Source organism: Mastigoproctus giganteus, chromosome 3 (assembly GCF_048544385.1).
Source record: "Mastigoproctus giganteus isolate SK-2022 chromosome 3, ASM4854438v1, whole genome shotgun sequence".
NCBI lineage: Eukaryota > Metazoa > Arthropoda > Arachnida > Uropygi > Thelyphonidae > Mastigoproctus > Mastigoproctus giganteus.
Window position 1 is genome coordinate 107,062,246 of NC_143577.1, and position 21,197 is coordinate 107,083,442.

General features: G+C 37.2%; 1 protein-coding gene across 1 annotated transcript in view; it reads left to right on the forward strand.

The window, feature by feature from the left end:
• The window catches only part of ash2 (Set1/Ash2 histone methyltransferase complex subunit ash2), a 347,019-nt gene that overhangs the window by 244,409 nt on the left and 81,413 nt on the right, over positions 1-21,197 (forward strand). Inside the window, exon 12 of the mRNA XM_090370069.1 lies at positions 4,162-4,251. Within this exon, the coding sequence (XP_090226195.1) occupies positions 4,162-4,251 (90 nt within the window). The remainder of the gene's footprint in view (positions 1-4,161; positions 4,252-21,197) is intronic.

Genomic DNA, 21,197 nt, shown 5'->3' on the forward strand with positions numbered 1-21,197 from the left:
GAAAACAATAATGGACCCAACACTGAGCCCTGAGGGACTCCACTAATAACATCAGTCCACGATGAGCAGTGTCCATTGATTACCACTCTCTGTCTTCTTCCCCTCAACCACCCCTTTATCCATAGCAGCAATTTGCCTCCAATGTCACACTGCTCCAATTTGTGTAGCAGTCTTCCATGTGCAACAGTATCAAAAGCCTATCTAAGATCCAAGTATATAATATCAAAGTTATTCCCTGCATCCAGTTCTTTTGTGACTGCATCATAGTATCCAATCAAGTTGGTCAGGCAAGACTTCCCCTTAACAAAACCATGCTGTGTCTGAGCTATAACTGAAGTCTTGTCTAAATGATCCTGCAGTGCTTCTTTAACCAGTGCCTCCATTAATTTTCCTGGAACAGAAGTTAAGCTCACAGGTCTATAATTACTTGTGTCAGCCTTTGATCCTCCTTTGTGAATTGGGGTCACATTTGCACATTTCCAGTCTATGGGTACCTCCCCTGAGTCCAAGGAAGCTCTCATAATTATGGCTAAGGGTTTGCTTACTTCCTTTGCTGCCTCCTTTAATATAACTGGATAGATCCCATCCACCCCGGGTGCCTTTCTTGTGTTTATCTTCAACAGTTTCTCCTCCACTTTACTCCCAGTTATTTCAAGATTCTGTAGCTTACTGCTAGAGTTGAATACACCTCTGGCATTCCCCTCGCTGAATAACTCCTCATGTGTGAATGTCGATGCAAAATATTCATTTAGTTTGTTAGCTACCTGAGCAGGATCATCAACAGTTGACCCATCAATATCAAGTGGACCAATCTGATTCATCCCCTTCCTTCTAGAGTTTACATAAGTAAAGAACTCTTTGCTGTTTTTCTTTGCATCCCTTGCCAAGGATTTCTCGTAATCTGCCTTCGCCTGCCTAACCTCCTTTGTAACTCTGTTGCATATCAGCGTGTATCTATCATAGGCTTCTGTGTCATGTGTTAATTTGTATGTATCCCATGCATTTTTCTTCTCTGCCATATGCCTCATTAGTTCATCTGACATCCATTTTGGCCTAAACCTTGAACAATATTTCTTAGTTGGTATGTACAGCCTAGTAGCTTCCAAGATGAGTTCTTTGAATGCTTCCCATTTTGAATTTGCTGTTGGTAACATCATCAGTTGGTCCCACTGTATAGAATTTAAATACTGTCTCAGTCCATCGTAGTCGCCTTTACGGAAGCAATAACCCTTCCCTTTACCCCTAATGGTAGTTACCTCTTTGAGTAAATCCCACTTCAGCACACTGTGATCACTGCCACCTAGTGGTTCATTTATCTGCAGATTCTTAATGCATGAAGAATCACTGCTGATAATCAAATCAAGAGTATTACTCCCTCTAGTTGCCTCCCGAACATGCTGATGTAGAAAACAATCATCCAATAAATCCACAAAAGCCCTGCTAGTGTGTGAGTAACCAGCCCCCAAATTCCAGTCAATATCTGGGAAATTAAAATCTCCCATTATAATACTCTCTGATTTACTGGCCCACTCTATTTCCCTGTACAGTTCCTTATTATACTCATCAGAGTCATTAGGCCTATAGCACACTCCTACTCTCAATTTTGATCTCCCAATGTTTATGTCACACCAAACTGACTCAACACTGCACTGTCCAGCAATGTCGACTGGCTTCACTTCCTTGGTTTTTATGTGTTTCTTAACTAATAGCATAACCCCTCCCCCCTTCCTATCCTGTCTATCCTTTCTGTAGACGTTGTACTCCCCAAATTGCAGTTCTGCATCCCTTATATCTGTGTGACACCACGTCTCTGATATCCCAACAATATCTGCCTTCGATGTTTTGAGTAATACCTCAAATTCATCAAATTTATTTACTAGACTCCTAGCATTGGTGTACACGCAAGTATACCTGCACCTGTTTCTATTCTTAGCTACCCTAACCCAACCCATGTGTTTACTTGTACCGCAATGGCTCCCAGCAGTCTCTGAAATACCATGCATCTTGTTTTTCAGGCTTCTGCTCATTCTCATAGAAGCAGTGCAAGAATCTCTTTCACCTCTGCCAGTGGCTACTGTCAATCTACTGGTCTTTGTCTCCCCCAAAGCTAGCAGTTTTCCGACCGACCTAACACTGCCTCGATAGCATCAGCAAATATTCTTGCACCCTTTCTATTTAAGTGTATCCCATCCCTGTAGAAGCAATCTCTCCTGTTAACAAGTACAGTCCAGGCTGAAAAAAATTCTACCCCTTGAGCCTTGCACAATCTTTCCAGGGCCGAATTGATCGACAAGGCTCTCATCATATACTCCCTCCTATCGTGTCTGGGCAGAATTGCAGACACTTTCAACTTCAACCCTAATTCTCGGCTTTTGTTCAACAATCAATCTATATGATAGATTGATTTTAATTTTTCCTAGCATAAAGGTAGTAGGTGGCACTTTTTCAGCATTACTGGATGCAGTTTGCAACAATTGCTTTAATGTGATATAACAGTGTTTAATTTTGTAAACCATTATTCAATCACACCATGTGTGATCAAATAATTGAGACTATATTTAGCCAATCTCATGGGAGGGAGTAGAGTCCCCTTCCCCGTGAGTTATTCCAGGTTTTTCAGCAAAATATGCTGTAACACTTCGTGAAAGTTGGTCTTTAATACATTTCTGCAGAAAAATATGTGATATTGATAGGAATTACAAGCTTCTGTGCAATTAAAATAATTTGAATTGAACTTTATCTGTTTAGTGTTTGAAAATGTTAATTTATTTACTCAAGATTGTTACTTTTAATGATTTATTATATACAGAATATGGTAGGATCATATTCTTGATGATCAGTAAGAGATTAATTTTGTTATGGAGCTACAAAGAGAGAGGAGTAATTTTAGTAAGTGTCAGTGATTATTTTGATGTTTTGAATCAATCACTTCATACATTAAATATTTTAGTTATGTTAGCCAAGTGACCACTTTTATTAGGTGTACCTATGTGATAGATACCATGTGATATAAAGCAGTTGGTTAGATATATGAGGAATGTTACATGTGTGGAATTTAGGGTGTGAATGTACAAGATAAAAGATTTAAGTACTGAACATAGCATGGTGTTTGGTTATGAGTATGTTTTGTTATGAGTATCTTAGAAACTGCAACCTTGCTGGCATCTTTACATACTACTCTTGTGTTCTGGGTGTATTGAGATTTGTTCTATAGCCAAAAACATATGGGCAACAGTGATCCATGGTTGGAAAGAGGTCATGGTGTGAGAGACCAGTGGAGGCTGACAAGACTTGTGCAGTACAGAAAGGCTATGGTCAGTCAAATACAACATAATGTGATGTTGGTAACCAAGCATTTCAGACAGGTTGTGCTATTCAGAATGCACAACTCATACTATATCGCTGATGAGGGATTGAAGCTGAAAACTGAACTAGGTTCTGCTTCTGCCAAAAAAAAAAAAAAAAAAGACAAGAATGTATGGTTACAGTGGGCTCAAGAATGCCAATACTGAACAGTGGAGGATTAAATAAATGTTGCATGGTCTGATGAATCCTGGTTCCTGCTGTTTAATAGTCATGGGAAGACCAGATTATGGTGAAAACATAGACCATTGGCCCATCCTGTCAATTGTCAAATTTGCAGGCTGGTGATGTGTATTGGGCCCATTGATACCAGTGGAGCAAAATGCACCATGAATCATTCCACAAGGCCAGAACTGTTCAGATTGAACACTGCATCCTACTGCAGTGGTCTCCCCAGTCACCAGATTTCAGTCCAGTATAGCCCCTGTGGGAGGAGGTGGAAGGAACTTTTTGCATTGGAGGTCTGCAGCCATCCAATTTCCAACATTTGAGTAAGTATAGACCAGCATCCCTGTAGTGCAGCTTGACAGCTCATAAAGTCCTTGCCATGACAAATCTAGGCAATTCTGATGGCTAAGGGTGGGGAGAGGAAGGCTACTTACTATTAGGTAGGTGTACCTAATAAAGTGGCCACTTAGTGTATATTCTATAGTCTTAATTTTATTATTATGTAAGGATATAATATATCAGTTATGGTGAAAGCCTACTGATGTTGGTTTTATTAGCTTTCAGATGTAGATTTTCTTATTGTTCTAATATTTTCTCACTCTTCTTATAAAGGGTTTTGTATATTTTAAGGTGTTACACAGGGTAGTTGGTATTTTGAATGTGCAATGGAAGAAATGTCAGAAGGATCAGCCACTCGTTTAGGATGGTCACAAGCATTAGGTTAGTGTTGTTTAGAAATTTGTTGTAAAATTCTAATGTATTTCCTTGACTGTGAAACAGAAAAACAAAATGTTGAAAAGTTGATTGTTCTGAATTTATTACAAAATCACCCATCACTTCGTAATTGATAGAGTTAATCTGCTTATTCTAAAGAGGAAGAATACAAAAAAAAAACACCATGACATTGAAAAAGTGGATTGTTCTGAATTTATTATAAAATCACTTGTCACTTGTTAATTTGATAGCATTAATCTGCTTGTTCTGAAGAATAAGAATAAGCTACTGATAGAAGTAAGCATTGAACTAAAATTAACAGATAGCAGCTGTTAACTTAATAGCATGGTAAAGCTGGAAGGACTGTGCTATGGTATCCTCTGTACTAGCAGAACACACAGTTTCCATTGATCCATGGAAACTGTGTGTTCTGGTTTGGATTGTTTTATAGTATAGATTCTGTTTTCACATTATTAGTATTAGTAATGGCTGCATGGTGGAAGAAAGCCAATGGCTTATGCTGCACAAGCTTAAAAAAAAAAAAAAAAAAAAACCCCTGAATAAAACAGTGATAAAAAAAAATAATAAAATAAATAAATAATAATAATAATTAATAAAAGAAAAGGAAATTAAACTTATCATCCTATGCACTTCCCTGACCCGAAGGTACTATCCAGATGACCTTTGAATTTCCCCAAACTGTCAGCCTCTACCACCTATGTAGGCAACTTATTCCAGTAATTTATAACTCGCTGGCTAAAATAAAACTTCCTGCAGTCCAATCTAAACATTTCCCCCCCATAACTTGAATCTATGTCCCCTAGTTCTAGAATCATTTATAATCTTGAAAATTTCGCCCTCATTCATTTTACTAATGCCTCTCAGAGCCTTAAACACCTCAATCAAATCTCCTCTAACGTGTCTAGTTTCCAAACTCTGCAACCCACATATTCGAAGTCTTTCTTCATAAGGACGCCCTTTTGCCGATCTCACCAGGTGAGTTACCCGTCTTTGCACCCTTTCAAGAAGCTCAATGTCTTTCTTTAGGTGCGGTCTCCATACTTGAACACAGTATTCAAAGTGTGGTCTAACAAAAGCCTTATATAATGGGATTATCACGTCCCTATCTCTACTTGCAAAAGTTCGATAGATCATTGATAGGACCACATGGGCCTTACTTGCAACCTGTTTACAATGCTAAGAGAATTTCATGTCTGACTGTATTGTAACACCCAAGTCCCTTTCCTCCAGTACTGGGTTTAGTTGAACTCCACCAAGCGAATAAGTTTTTTTGGGATTACTGTTTCCCAGATGTAATACCTTACACTTTGTTGGATTAAAGAACAGCTGCCATTTTTCTGCCCATTCCTGAAGTCTATCTAGGTCTCTCTGAAGAAGCTCAGCTTGACAGTGATCATTAACTACTCTACCAATTTTAACATCATCTGCAAATTTAGACATCACGCCCTCTATCCCTTCATCAATGTCGTTTATGAAAATTAAAAACAACAGTGGTCCTAATACTGATCCTAGGGGAACCCCACTTCTTACATCAACCCAATCTGAGGAATAGCCATTTATCACAACCCTCTGCCTCCTGCCCTGAAGCCATCCTTCTATCCATCTAAGGATTTTCCCAGTGATTCCAACCTGTTCCAGCTTATAAAGCAATCGCTCATGTGGGACTGAGTCAAAAGCTTTGCTGAAATCTAAATAAACAATGTCGAAATTATTCCCGAAATGCAGCTCGTGAGTGACCCTTTCGAAATAGCGAACCAGATTTGTTAAACATGATTTTCCCTTTACAAAACCATGCTGAGTATCCTTGAGAATTTCAATTCGATCCAAATGATCCTGAATTCCACCCTTGATCATTGCCTCCATGATTTTCCCTACTACTGAAGTCAGACTGACAGGTCGATAATTTCCAACTTCACTTTTAGAGCCACCTTCATGTATGGGAGATACATTTGCACTTTTCCAATTCAAGGGAATCTCCTCAGAATCTAGTGATGCTCACATAATTAGCCTCAATGGTTCAATGCACTCGCTTGCCGCCTCCCTTAAGATTATAGAGTATATTCCATCAACTCCAGGAGCCTTACTGGCCTGTAGGCTCGAAGGTTTTTTCATTAAATAATCTTGCGAAATTTCAGTATCATTAATTACATATTTTTCAACTTCGCTCCCACTATTTCCCATTGCCACAGAAGGTTTTTCATTTGTAAATATCGATGCAAAATAACTGTTGAGTTCATCTGCAACGGCAGCTGGTGTATTTAATACTATCCCCTTTCCCCTTACGTAAAGGTCCAATCTGGTTTGTCCTGCTCTTCTTGGCATTTATATATGTGAAGAATTCCTTATCCCCTCTCTTTTTGCTCTGTTTGCTAGTGATTTCTCATAAACTGCCTTTGCCTGTCGAACCTTTTCTGTGGCTCTATTACAGATCATCTTGTAGCTGTTATAGGCTTCAGTACTTTTTATTGCTCTGTAGTCTGTACCCTTTCCATGCCACCCTTTTCTGCTCAAGTAATGTGGCAACTTCACTATTCATCCAACTTGGAAGCCTCCTCCTGGAGTATTTTTTTTAATGGTAAATACACATTCAAGGCATCTGTGATTAATGTTTTAAAAGCATACCACAGTTCAATTGTATTCATTCTCTGCACGATATCTACCCAGTTAATAGAGGCCATGTAGCACCTTAAGGCGTCGTAATTTCCTTTTCTGAAATTAAAACCCATTCCTTTGCCTTTTACTACTGCTACTTCTCTCATCATCATCCACCGTAGAACTCCGTGATCACTTCCTGCTACTGGTTCCTCTACTGTCAGCCCTGTTATGTCATCTGATTCATGAGTGATGATGAGGTCTAGGATATTCTTTTCTCTAGTACTCTCCTTGACATGTTGATACAAATAACAGTCGTCTAGTTGATTTAAAAATTTTGTTCCCCATGTCAAGTTTCCTTCCCATTTACTCCAATCAATTAGAGGCAAATTGAAATCGCCCATAATAAGACATTGATGCTTACTTGCCCATTCCATTTGCATGTAGAGGCTTTTGTCATAATCTTCACAATCACTTGTTCTGTAGATTACTCCTACTCGCATTATGCCTTTGTTTCCAACTATCTCACACCATACAGATTCTATGTTAACATGTGAAACATCTGAATGCGGGAAAGCTATCGTTGCACTCAGGCTGCTTCTGATAAGAAGCATTACCCCACCACCCCTTCTATCTACTCTATCCTTCCAAAATACATTATACAAGCCATACTGAAACTCATCATCCCCAATTTCCGGGTGGCACCACGTCTCCGTAAGCCCTATTATATCCGCATTACTTGTTTTAATCAGCAGTTTAAATTCGCTCATTTTATTGACGACACTTCTAACATTACTATATAAACAATTAAAACTTACTGTTCTTGTATATTTAACAACCCTTGAAGTATTTTAGGCTCGCTTCCCTGGCATTAGCTACCCGCTCACTTGAAACGTTTCTGCCCCCAGAACATCTAGATAATACATCCAGTTGGGGTAACAGATAAGAACTCTTGAGGTATGTGCAAGAGTTACTTTGACCAATATTATCAGATAAATGCGTGTCAATATTACCCACATCCCCCCAACTAGCAGTTTCCCTGAACCTTTAAGGTATCCTCAATAATACTGGAAAAAACTTTTGCACCACCTTTGTTTAAGTGTATCCCATCTCTACAAAACAAATTCCTTCTACCTACAAGTGTGTAGGTAGAAGGTTGTGGATAGTTTAAAAATGTTATGGTTGTGGATAGTTTAAAAATGATATTTGGAATAGTTATTAAAATGATAGTTGAAAATATTATATTGGTTACTCTTTCAGTGGTTGCATATGCAGTTTGGGGAATTTGCATTTTTAAGGAATTTGCCATTTCCTGTGCAAGTTTGATATGTATTTTTTTGCTCTTATCAGAAAAGATCTGAGAAATGCTCTGATTCTGTCTGTATATTATACAGTTTAGTTATAATAGTACTTACACCCATATTTTGTAGTACAGACAGAAAAAAGATGCTGTCTTATGAAAGGCTACCACTGTCAGTTGTTCTCTGCTGCACTACTGTAACACTTCTCTGAAAAGAGAACTACTCATTTATGTTTATTGTCTTTAGGCAGTCCCATCCAACCTTTGCCATCGCTGCTGTTTATCGTACAGATTACTCACTAAAGCAGCATAATGAGCCACCATCTAGGATGGTGTCTCGTTGGGCAGAATAGTAGAAACTCATAAATCCAGCATCCTTGAGACCCAGCATATGCCAGCTCTTTGAAAATTTGGGTTTTTTTAAGATTATGCATGTTGCCTAAGTATTTGGAGGTAATTCATTATTCATTTTATTGTAGTTCACTGGTCTCTATGATATCCACAAAATGAGAGTTGCCAGCATTAAGCCAAAATATTAAGGAATATTAATTAATCCAGTGGGTAACGTACTTGCCTAAGAAATATTGGAGGTTTGAATGCAGCCACTGGTATGGGAGTTGTGAATGTCCAGTATTTTTAATATGCAATATGATTTCCACAGTTGAATCACCTTAAAAACTAAATACATGCTACTGTACTGTGTACTAGCTATTAAATGTCTCACAAATTGGATGATTTTATGCTTTGCAAAAAGATAGTAACAATGACATAGTCTAGGAAATATGTAAAACAGAAAGATATTGGTGTTTGGAAATTATCAATGGAACATAATGCATAAATCTGATAATTGCAGTGCTTTTTTAAAGTCAGGCTATCCTATTTCCCTTCTGCCTTGTGTTGACCCAGAGAAATAGTCAGAAAGTGCCGATTTTTTGATGTTCAGTACTTGGAATACAAATTTAAAAAGAATTTAAAATATACCATGGTTGCACTGTCTTTTGAATCATCCTGTATTTTCTTCAGTAGTAAGGAAAGTCATGGAGGCAGTGATCCAGAGTGCAGTGTGTGGACACTTGAATAAAAATAGAATTCTGAAGGAAATGCAATGCAGATTCAAAGGTGAAACCATGTTAGCTATTTTTACATAAGTCTGGAATCCTTGGGAACATAGCACATTCCAGAATTTTGAAAATTTTGTTTTTATTAGTAATTGTTATTTTTATTACATAATATGCTGACTTCTCATCTCTATAATATGTACAATTAAGTACTATATTGTGTATTGAATGTCTCTCAAAATGAATGACTTTATTTATTTGATGTTTGAAAATTATTATTGGAACATAATGTATAAATATGGCACCTGTCAGGTGCCATATTTATACATTAAATTGGGCAAGATTATTTTCCTTCTGTTCTGTGCTATTGACTGCCTTCAGGCAAATATTCAAAAAGTTTTGAATTTTTATAGTTTAACTGTATAATGTTATTACTAGTAATGTGGTCTCATCCCCAAGATGGCTGTTTTGATGCTTATTGGCATCTCATTGGAGTAAGCTAGGCACTTTAATTAGTACAGCGTGTAACAACAGTTATGGTTTAACTCATCACAAGATGCCAAAAGGTATGAATAGTAAAATTTCCAAAGTGAGCTAAGAAATGCTCTGAGCCTCTCTATACAGTTTAGCCATGGAAGATTTATGTCTTTATTTTATAGTACAGGCAGAAAAAATATTCTAAGAGTCCTCAGGAAGACATTCATTTCTCAAATTTCTCATAGGGCTGCTATGAATTGCCCTATGTTGCTTTACTAATTAGTACAATAAGTAACATAAGTGAGTTTTTGCTGAATTTTTGTGTTTATTTTTCATTTGCATTTTGAATTTTATTTCATCATATACTTTTTATCTTGCTGATCCTGTAGCTGGGTTTATTATTTAAACAGAAGAGATAGCTGTTTGAATTAGCAACTGTTGTTAGTGGTGATTTTTGGCACCAAGACTCACCATTGTAGATAAACTTTTTTGTTTATCTATAATCCTGAGTAAACATTTCTTTGTTTATCTGGAGCACCTATCTGAAAACTACCGAGATGCTGAGCATAAAACTCCAATTATACTGAGAAAAGGTGGTATGTGAGTGCATCCAACCATTAGTAATAGCATTACTAATGAGATCATTGTATGATCTCATTAGTCTCAGAGATTGTTCCTTTGGATGGAAGAAGAATAAGGGAGGAATCAAAGAAGTGTTGGACAGTTATAGACCAATGAATTTGACTTCTGCGGTTGGTAAGATTATGGAATCTATGATTAAAGATACAGTATGATACTCATGATAAGAATGGTGGCACTTTCAACTTCTTGACTTTTCAATGAAATTCCTTAAATGCCAGTCTCCAAGTAATTCTCCACTGGGACGAAGAAAACTTAGTTAACTCAAATCTTTCTACAACTCACTTCTACCTTAGAAGGATTTAAGTTACCTAAGTAAGTTTCAGCATGGTTTCCGGAATGGGTGATCTTGCTTGACAAACATAGTAAATTACTATGTTGAGATTTTAAAGCAGTTAGATGCAAGAAATACCATGATCACTGTATATCTGGATTTTAATAAGGCTATTAGTATGGTTCCTCGTGAGAGGTTATTTTATAAATTAGAGCAGGTTGGGATAACAGAGACATCAGTGGATTATGATTTAGTTGAAGGACAAGAGACAGTGGTCATAAATGGGTACTCTCATCTGTCTGGAGAATTTTATTCCTTTTGTTAACAGTGGTACCTATTTGCAGCTTATGTGTCTAAAGTGGTTAATGCAATTCTCATTGAATGCTTTAGTGCTTCTATCATAGTTGTTTGGTATATGGTTACTATCCTGTCTTTTTTGATAGGACAGTAACCATATATTATTCAAAATCATAAGTGTTTTCTTCAGTGCACACAGACTTTGATTGGTTGTAAGTGTCAGTGACAACTCATCCTCTTTTAAAACATGTGAACCATCTACAACCATGCTTATATCAGTAGTGTTTTGTTGGTATACTTTCTTCAATTTTTCACGAATCTAGTCATCTGAGATTTATCCTGACTTGAACTTGATCGCTGATTGTTGTCAGTGATCAACTTCAAGTCATGGACATCAGTTTGATTGTTCATAATTTTAGATCTGTAATAGGCATAAACTTTTATTTTAGTATTGTTATGCCTTTATATCTGTAATGTCAAACAACATATAAACTTCGTGATACTAACTTAGTTACAAAGAATTTTATTGTCTCAACTTTGATAAGTTACAAAAAATTTTATTTTACTTATGTATATTGACCTTTGTATAAGCAGCATTTTTCTTCTCCATTCTTAATATAACATAATCTTTGATAGAACAGTCTTATTTAGATGCACCTATTGCTAGATTAAAAAAAAAAATCCTTTAGTATTTGTTGTTGGAGGTAGCATTAATTAAGCATTTTGTCCTTTTCATGTGTTAACGTTAAATATATATGTTTTTATCTCTAAAGATAAAAAGGCCTGGAATGCAAAAGAAAAAAGAAAAAAAAAAGAAGTGCTTTTAAGATATATATACATATTATAATAACCATCACATTTAATGCAAAGATGGAAGTGCGAGTTGCACATAATGCCATAAGGAAAAGGACAGAAAAATTAAAGTAAGCATGCCTGAAAGTGTAACCACCAGACTATCCATCGGTAAGATACAGAAGTGGCTGCAATTTAAAGAATAGCATCACACAAAAGCAGCAGATAGCTAAAACTAAAATAGATGTAGTAGTAGTAGTGGCGGCATGTGATGCAAGAAAGCATGTGTATGAGCTTATGCAGCATCAGCCAAAAAAAAAAAAAAAAAAAAAAATCACACCATTCTTTCCAAATGCCTGTCCAGTTCCTCCTTAAATTTATTCAACCTATCAACTTCCACAATGACAGATTGAAGTTTGTTCCAGCAATTAACCACCCACTGGCTAAAGGCAAATTTCCGCCCATCTATTCTACATCTGTCTTTTCTTAATTTGAATTTATGCCCCCTTAGGTTCGTAATCTGAACAAGTGGAAGGATCCCATCAGAATTCAGCGTGCTCAACCCATTCAAGGCCTTATATACCCCAATCAGATCACCGCACAGGTGCCTAGTCTCCAGCCACTGCAAATTGCAGAACTTAAGCCTCTCTTGGTAAGAGGATCCCTTCATTCCCCTCACTAATCTTGTTGCCCTTCTCTGTACATGCTCAAGTAAATAAATCTACATCCGTCCTAATATGAGACCTCCAGACCTGTACGCAGTACTCAAGGCATGGTCCGACCATTGCCTTATACAGAGGGATAATCACCTCCTTTTCCCTGCTAGCAAAATTCCTATATATCATTGACAAAACCCCATGACCTGCTCTGGCAGCCTGTCTGCATTGCTCAGAAAACTTCATATCTGACTGCACAATTACTCCCAGGTCTTTTTCATTTTCTACCACCTTAAGTGTGGTACCACACAGTTGGTACGTTTCTCTGGGGTTACTTCTACCCATATGCAGTAGAATTCTACCCATTTGTCAAGGTTAAACTTCAGTTGCCACTTCTTAGCCCATCTGCCCAAATTATCTAGATCCTGTTACAGTAGCACACTGCCATTACTGTCATTAACAACCCTTCCAACCTTTGTATCATCTGCAAACTTCGACATTAAGCCTGATATACCTTCATCGATATCATTGATAAATATACAAAACAACAGTGGGCCCAACACCGAACCCTGTGGGACTCCACTAATAACATTAGTCCACGAAGAGCAGCACCCATTGATTACCACCCTCTGTCTTCTCCCACTTAACCATCCTTTTATCCATTGTAGCAACTTACCTTTAATACCATTCTGCTCCAATTTGTACAAGAGTCTTTCATGCACAACAGTGTCAAAAGCTTTCCTGAAATCCAAATAGATGATATCAAAATTATTTTTTGCATCCAGTTCCTTTGTAACCACATCATAATATCTTATCACATTTGTCAGACAAGACTTTCCCTTAACTAACCCTTGCTGTGTCTGAATTATTGCAGCAGTCTTGTCTAGATGATCCATCTTTAACCAGTGACTCCATTATTTTACCCGGAACAGGAGTTAAACTAACTGGTCTGTAATTACTCGTGTCACCCTTCGATCCCCCTTTGTGAATTGAGGATACATTTGCACATCTCCAGTCCTTGGGAACCTCCCCTGAGTCCAAGGATGCTCTCATAATTATGGCCAAAGGTTTGCTTAGTTGTTTTGCTGCCTCCATTAATATAACTGGATAGATCCCATCCACCCCAGGTGCTTTTCTTATGTTTAACTTCAACAATTTCTCCTCCACTTTGCTCTCAGTTATTACAAAATCATTAAGATTTTGTAATCATTAGAATATAATATCAATGAATTAAAACTGTAGCAACAGTTTTAATGATTTAAAACTGTTGCTACAGTTTTAATTCATTAATCTAGTTCCTTTGTGGTTACAAAGGCTGGATGCAAAAAATAATTTCGATATCATATACTTGGATTTCAGGAAAACTTTTTACACTGTTGCACATGGAAGACAAATTGGAGCAGAATGGTATTAAGGTTAAGTTGCTACAATGGATAAAAGGGTGGTTGAGTGGGAGAAGAGAGGGTGGTAATCAGTAGACACTGCTCTTCATGCACTAATGTTATTAGTGGATTTCCACATGGTTCGGTGTTGGGCCTACTGTTGTTTTGTATATTTATCAGTGATATTGATGAAGGTATATCAGGCTTAGTGTCGAAGTTTGCAGATGATACAAAGGTTGGCAGGGTTGTTAATGACAGTAATGGCAGTGTGCTACCGCAACAGGATCTAGAAAATTTGGGCAGATGGGCTGAGAAGTGGCAACTGAAGTTTAACATTGAGAAATGCAAAATACTGTATATGGGTAGAAGTAACCCCAGAGGAACGGACTATCTGTGTGGTACTACACTTAGGGCGTTAAAAAATGAAAAAGACCTTGGAGTAATTGTGCAGTCAGATATGAAGCTTTCTAAGCAATGCAGACTGGCTGCACGAGCAGGTCATGGGGTTTTGTCAATGATATACTAGCAGGGAAAAGGTGTTATACCTTTGTATAAGACAATGGTCAGGCCATGCCTTTAGTACAGGTCTGGAGGCCTCATTTTAGCAGCTTAAGTTCTGCAAATTGCAGTGGCTGGAGACTAGGCACTTGTGAAGTGATCTGATTGAGGTGTATAAGGCCTTGAATGGGTTGAGCATGCTGAATTCTGATGGGGGTTCTTCCACTTGCTCAGATTACGAACCTAAGGGGGCATAAATTCAAATTGAGGAAAGACAGTTGTGGAATAGATGTGTGGAAATTTGCCTTTCCACAGGTAATTATGTCCAAGGATGCTCTCATAATTATGGCCAAAGGTTTGCTTAGTTGTTTTGCCGCCTCCATTAATATAACTGGATAGATCCCATCCACCCCAGGTGCTTTTCTTATGTTTAACTTCAACAATTTCTCCTCCACTTTGCTCTCAGTTATTACAAAATCATTAAGATTTTGTAATCATTAGAATATAATATCAATGAATTAAAACTGTAGCAACAGTTTTAATGATTTAAAACTGTTGCTACAGTTTTAATTCATTAATCTAGTTCCTTTGTGGTTACAAAGGCTGGATGCAAAAAATAATTTCGATATCATATACTCGGATTTCAGGAAAACTTTTTACACTGTTGCACATGGAAGACAAATTGGAGCAGAATGGTATTAAGGTTAAGTTGCTACAATGGATAAAAGGGTGGTTGAGTGGGAGAAGAGAGGGTGGTAATCAGTAGACACTGCTCTTCATGCACTAATGTTATTAGTGGATTTCCACATGGTTCGGTGTTGGGCCTACTGTTGTTTTGTATATTTATCAGTGATATTGATGAAGGTATATCAGGCTTAGTGTCGAAGTTTGCAGATGATACAAAGGTTGGCAGGGTTGTTAATGACAGTAATGGCAGTGTGCTACCGCAACAGGATCTAGAAAATTTGGGCAGATGGGCTGAGAAGTGGCAACTGAAGTTTAACATTGAGAAATGCAAAATACTGTATATGGGTAGAAGTAACCCCAGAGGAACGGACCATCTGTGTGGTACTACACTTAGGGCGTTAAAAAATGAAAAAGACCTTGGAGTAATTGTGCAGTCAGATATGAAGCTTTCTAAGCAATGCAGACTGGCTGCACGAGCAGGTCATGGGGTTTTGTCAATGATATACTAGCAGGGAAAAGGTGTTATACCTTTGTATAAGACAATGGTCAGGCCATGCCTTTAGTACAGGTCTGGAGGCCTCATTTTAGCAGCTTAAGTTCTGCAAATTGCAGTGGCTGGAGACTAGGCACTTGTGAAGTGATCTGATTGAGGTGTATAAGGCCTTGAATGGGTTGAGCATGCTGAATTCTGATGGTGTTCTTCCACTTGCTCAGATTACGAACCTAAGGGGGCATAAATTCAAATTGAGGAAAGACAGTTGTGGAATAGATGTGTGGAAATTTGCCTTTAGCCAGTGGGCGGTTAATTGCTGGAACAAACTTCCATCTGTCATTGTGGAAGTTGATAGCTTAAATAAATTCAAGGAGGAACTGTACATTTAGAGGGAATGGTTGTGTGAATTTTTTTTTATTATTATTTTTTGTTTTGGCTGATGCTACATAAGCTCATATGCTTTCTTTCTTCCATCACATGCCTCTATTACTATTAGTGGGAAGACAAAACAAATTGGATATGTCAAAACAGACCAAAGTGTGCAAAGCAGCAGCAAAGGTTGCAAATGTATATATATTTCTATATTGTAATAAGCAAAGACAGCTGAAATATGAATAAAAGAAATAATTAAAATATGGTGACCTGTAAAATAAAATAGATTACATGAAAATAAATGTAATCGTAGCTGGCATCAGATAAGGGTTGGCAAATTTGGATATGGCTCAAAAAGGAGAAATAAAGCAAAATGCAGTTAAATCTGATGTCAGCAAAGGTAAAAGTTGATACACGATTAGGTATTTCATCCGGGAACTACACCTGACCATGTATCAAAAGACTGCATTTTAATACGTGCACAAAACTGAGTAAGAGAAGAAAATTTTGAAAATAAAGCACATAAGATCGAAAAGAAATATATCTCTTACAAAGTATGGACAAGGTACTCCTTACACAGTGTTTATAAAGAAAGTTACCGTAAGATTAGAGTAAAATTAACTGGTTACAAAATTATTTGAAGTACAATAAGAATAGAAGCCAACGCCAATACCAAATGCCGACATAAGGAAAGTTAAAAAAGGAGATCTAAAATTGAAAATTAAAATTAAAAGCATTAAAAATTTGAAAGTCTATAGCTGAGATACAGAGAAGAAAGGGCTGGAAATTATTATTATTATTATTAGCCATATGGTGCAAGGAAGCCTGAGGCTTATACTGCACCAGCCAAAAAAAAAATTTTTTTTTAACCCTGAGAGAGAGAGAGAACAAGGGTCAGAAGTAAAAGGGAATCGCCAAGAAAAAGATGAATGATGATATCCAGCTCAGGACCCTGGGTGTGCCAAGCCCATACTCACCAGATGTGAGCCCCTGTGTTAAAACGTTTATGTCATTATGATAGCTGCAACCACAGCGGTAACAATCAGGGACAATTCTATGCATTAATAATTTTTAGTAATCAAACTAATGTGAGAGAGAGCTGAAGAAAAAAGACAACAGTGACCTCTATAATCAATTTCAAAAAACGATATATAATGAATCTAAGTTGAATTTTAGATGAAGAAATATAGCAGAAAGTGCAACTACCAAGACTATCCAAAGAAATAAAACAGAGGTGGCTGAAAAGCAGCAGATAACTAAAGCTTAAATTGATGTAAAATCAAATATAATATTAGTGAGTTGAAACCAAGAGAAAAACATGGAGAGATAAATATAGATTGATATAGATTGACCTATATATCTATGTGTGTGTGTGTGTGTGTGTGTGTGCGCGCGCTTTATATACACATACATACATACAGGGTGTCTAAAAATACACGGCATAACTTCAGGAATGAGTTCCTCATATGTAGATAATAAAAATATTTTATATTAACATAGTTCCGGAAATGCTTGGTTCCCGAGTTATTAACCAGAATACCTTATCTCCCGCAGGTGATTTCCTTCATCACAAGGTACTGACAGAATCTGGTGGTTTTCCATTCCGACCGTGTACTCAAATCAGGAGCAAAAGGATATGCACTTTATGTATGGTTTGACGGACGGCAATGCTCTGGAGGCGCGTCATTTGTACCATGAAAGTTTCCCAGAATGAAGATGTCCAGACAGGAAAATGTCTGAAGGTATCTATCGCTACCTTTGTGAACATGGGACCTTTACACCTCATGCTGCCGACAGCAGATGACCAAGATCTTCAACTCCTGAAGTAGAGGAGGAGGTTTTGGATGTTGTGCATGCCACTCCTGGAATCAGCACACGCAGAATCAGCAAATGCATGTTTGTTTTCCTGTCTGGACATCTTCGTTGTGGGAACCTTTCGTGGTACAAGTGAAGAGCCTCCTGAGCATTGCCATCCGCCAAACTGTACATAAAGTGCATATCCGCTTGCTCCTGATTTGAGTACAGTTAGTCCTCGTATAGCACGATAGCTGTGTTCCTAGAAACCCTCGTGCAATATAAACAACAGGCCCTATGGAAAAATAGGGTTAGGTGCCGACCACCCAAGATTGAACACACATTTGTAACCAAAACATTACCAAACACAATAAATAATCATAATAAAATATGTATTTTATTACGACTATTACGTAATAAAATATTGCTAATGCTTTTGCTTCTATCGTAAGCAAACTTGTACTTTGTTTGATTTTCTATCCAAGCAGATGACAGCCGTTCCATCTCTTCCAATTCTTTGTGTCTTAATCTAATGGATTTTAATTAAACTTTGAGTTGTTCCTGCTACGAAAGTTGTTTTTATTTTCTCTGCATTCTTTTTAATTCTCGGCGTTGCCTCATTTAGGTCTGTAGCACGTGCAGTATCACATGGTCTTTAATTTCGCTCTAAGCGTTTCACAATTTCATATTTTTTCTCTATCGACAGAGGCGAACTGGCCATAAGCCTTACCGGGGAAATCCCGGTGGGCCGGACGCCGGTGTGATTTTGGCCCTAAACGCTAGTATGAGGCCACTACAAATTTTCCTGGGTAAGAATTTTTGACCCAGTCCGCCTCTGTTTATCGATATTGGTTTTTTTTTTCTCTCTGAATCTGTAGTGTCTTCACCAGGACGCTTCCTTTTCACACCTTTTAAGTACTTTACTCATTTTTAGGGAATAAAGCACAATTACAAAACGAGGAGGCACGCTTGATACACATAATGTCGAAGTTTGCAGATGATACAAAGGTTGGCAGGGTTGTTAATGACAGTAATGGCAGTCTGCTGCTGTAACAGGATCTAGATAATTTGGGCAGATGGGCTAAGAAGTGGCAACTGGTTTAACCTTAACAAATGCAAAGTACTGCATATGGGTAGAAATAACCCCAGAGAAACGTACCAACTGTGTGGTACTACACTTAAGGTGGTAGAAAATGAAAAAGACCTGGGAGTAATTGTGCAGTCAGATATGAAGTTCTCTGAGCAATGCAGACAGGCTGCCAGGGCAAGTCATGGGGTTTTGTCAATGATATATAGGAATTTTACTAGCAGGGAAAAGGAGGTGATTATCCCTCTGTATAAGGCAATGTTCAGGCCATGCCTTGAGTACTGCGTACAGGTCTGGAGACCTCATTTTAGGAAGGATGTAGATTTACTTGAGCGGGTACAGAGAAGGGCAACAAGATTGGTGAGGGGAATGAAGGGATCCTCTTACCAAGAGAGGCTTAATTCTGCAAATTGCAGTGGCTGGAGACTAGGCACCTGCGCAGTGATCTGATTGAGGTATATAAGGCCTTGAATGGATTGAGCACGCTGAATTCTGATGGGATCCTTCCACTTGTTCAGATTACGAACCTAAGGGGGCACAAATTCAAATTAAGAAAAGACAGATGTAGAATAGATGTGCGGAAATTTGCAATTAACCACCCGTTAGCCAGCGGGTGGTTAATTGCTGGAACAAACTTCCATCTGTCATTGTGGAAGCTGATAGTTTGAATAAATTTAAGGAGGAACTGGACAGCCATTTGGAGGGAATGGTGTGATTTTTTTTTTTTTTTTTTTTGGCTGATGCTGCATAAACTCATACATTTGCTTTCTTGCATCACATGCCACTACTACTACCACTACTATAAACAAAGCTGCGTGCGTGTAGCAACTGAATAAACAACACCATAAAGGCAGAGATACACTATTAACACCTCACATTTTACTAAAGCACATTTCTAGGGGTTACTACCATAAAACAATAAAAACAATTTCCAGTTGCGTTTCTGCTAGTGGAATCTGTTATAAACTGGTAGTAAACTCGATCTAATTGCATTTGCGATTATATAGCGATAGCTGGAATTGTGTTGGTTTTTACGTTATTATGGTGAAATGTGTTTCCCCTTCATTGATATAAAACACATAAATACATTTTCAGAATCTTCTCTTCATTCCTATCGTGTTGCATTCTGTTGGGGTGATTCTTCGTCCGACTGCCATTTCTTGTAAACACAAAGGCGAATTGTGCCTAAGCGAATTCAGTTCGTGTTATATAAAATATCGTTCTCCTATTTATAAATCGTGTATGATCGAATTCATGTAGTGTAAACACGTGTTATACAAGGACTGACTGTACATGGTCAGAATGGAAAACCACCAGATTCTGTCAGTACCTTGTGATGAAGGAAATCATCTGCGGGAGATAAGACATTCCGGTTAATAACTCGGGAACCAAGCATTTCCGGAACTATGTTGATATAAAATATTTTTATTGTCTACACATGAGGAACTCATTCCTGAAGTTATGCCGTGTATTTTTGAGACACCCTGTATATATATATATATCTTTTCCAGGTCACGTTGGGTACCCGCCATGGTTTATGGTTTACCTGATAAGCTAGTATATCATATTTTACCTTTAAAAAAACTCTTACCATTATTAACTTAACTCATATATATATATATATATATATATATAGTTATTATAGTAAAAGCACAATATGTACTATACATTACATTAGTCTATAATCTAGTTATTATAGTAAAACATAGTTGGCCTTCTTTTTTCTTTTTCTATATATTTGTTTTGATGGTATCTGTCGGGCTAAATGTTATCATGCCTGTTTGCTACTAAATTATAACATAAATAAGTTTAAGATTTGGACACTGTTAAACAGGCAGATGGCAATCAGAAACAGATAGCTCTGTTAATTATTGGTAGGATATATTGAGAGGGTTAGCTCTTGAAAAAGTCCCTTTTAATGCATTTCTACACCAATAGTTAACTACATAACCATCATTGTATTATATATTTATATTTTATTACTAATTATATGTTTATTTCCAGGGTTTGGCCATGTAGGCCTGCATGGGCTATTTTTGTTTTTATAAGTTATTTAGGCCTTATGGCCTATTGCAAGCTGTATTCTGTTGTGTTCATATACATGTCCAGCATCTGTATAGTACTTATGATGCTTTTATTAGTCTATAATAACTAGATTATAGACTAATGTAATGTATAGTACACATTGTGCTTTTACTATAATAACTAGATTACAGACTGATGTAATGTACAATCTGCTTTTGATGGCATTAATCTGATCTGGCTAATAACTTTTATATTCATCCCTATTGTTTATATATATATATATATATATATATATATATATATATATATATATTATACATATATATATATATATTATACATATATATTTTAGATAAGAGTATAAGAAGGGGAGCTGACCTCTCAGGTGTAGTTATAATGGGAAAAAATTAAATAGTGCCTGAAAAATAAAGACTAGAATAAATAAAATTAAATTAACACATACAACAAGTAGTTAATGCTATAAATTCTAAGATTTTAAGTATGTCAT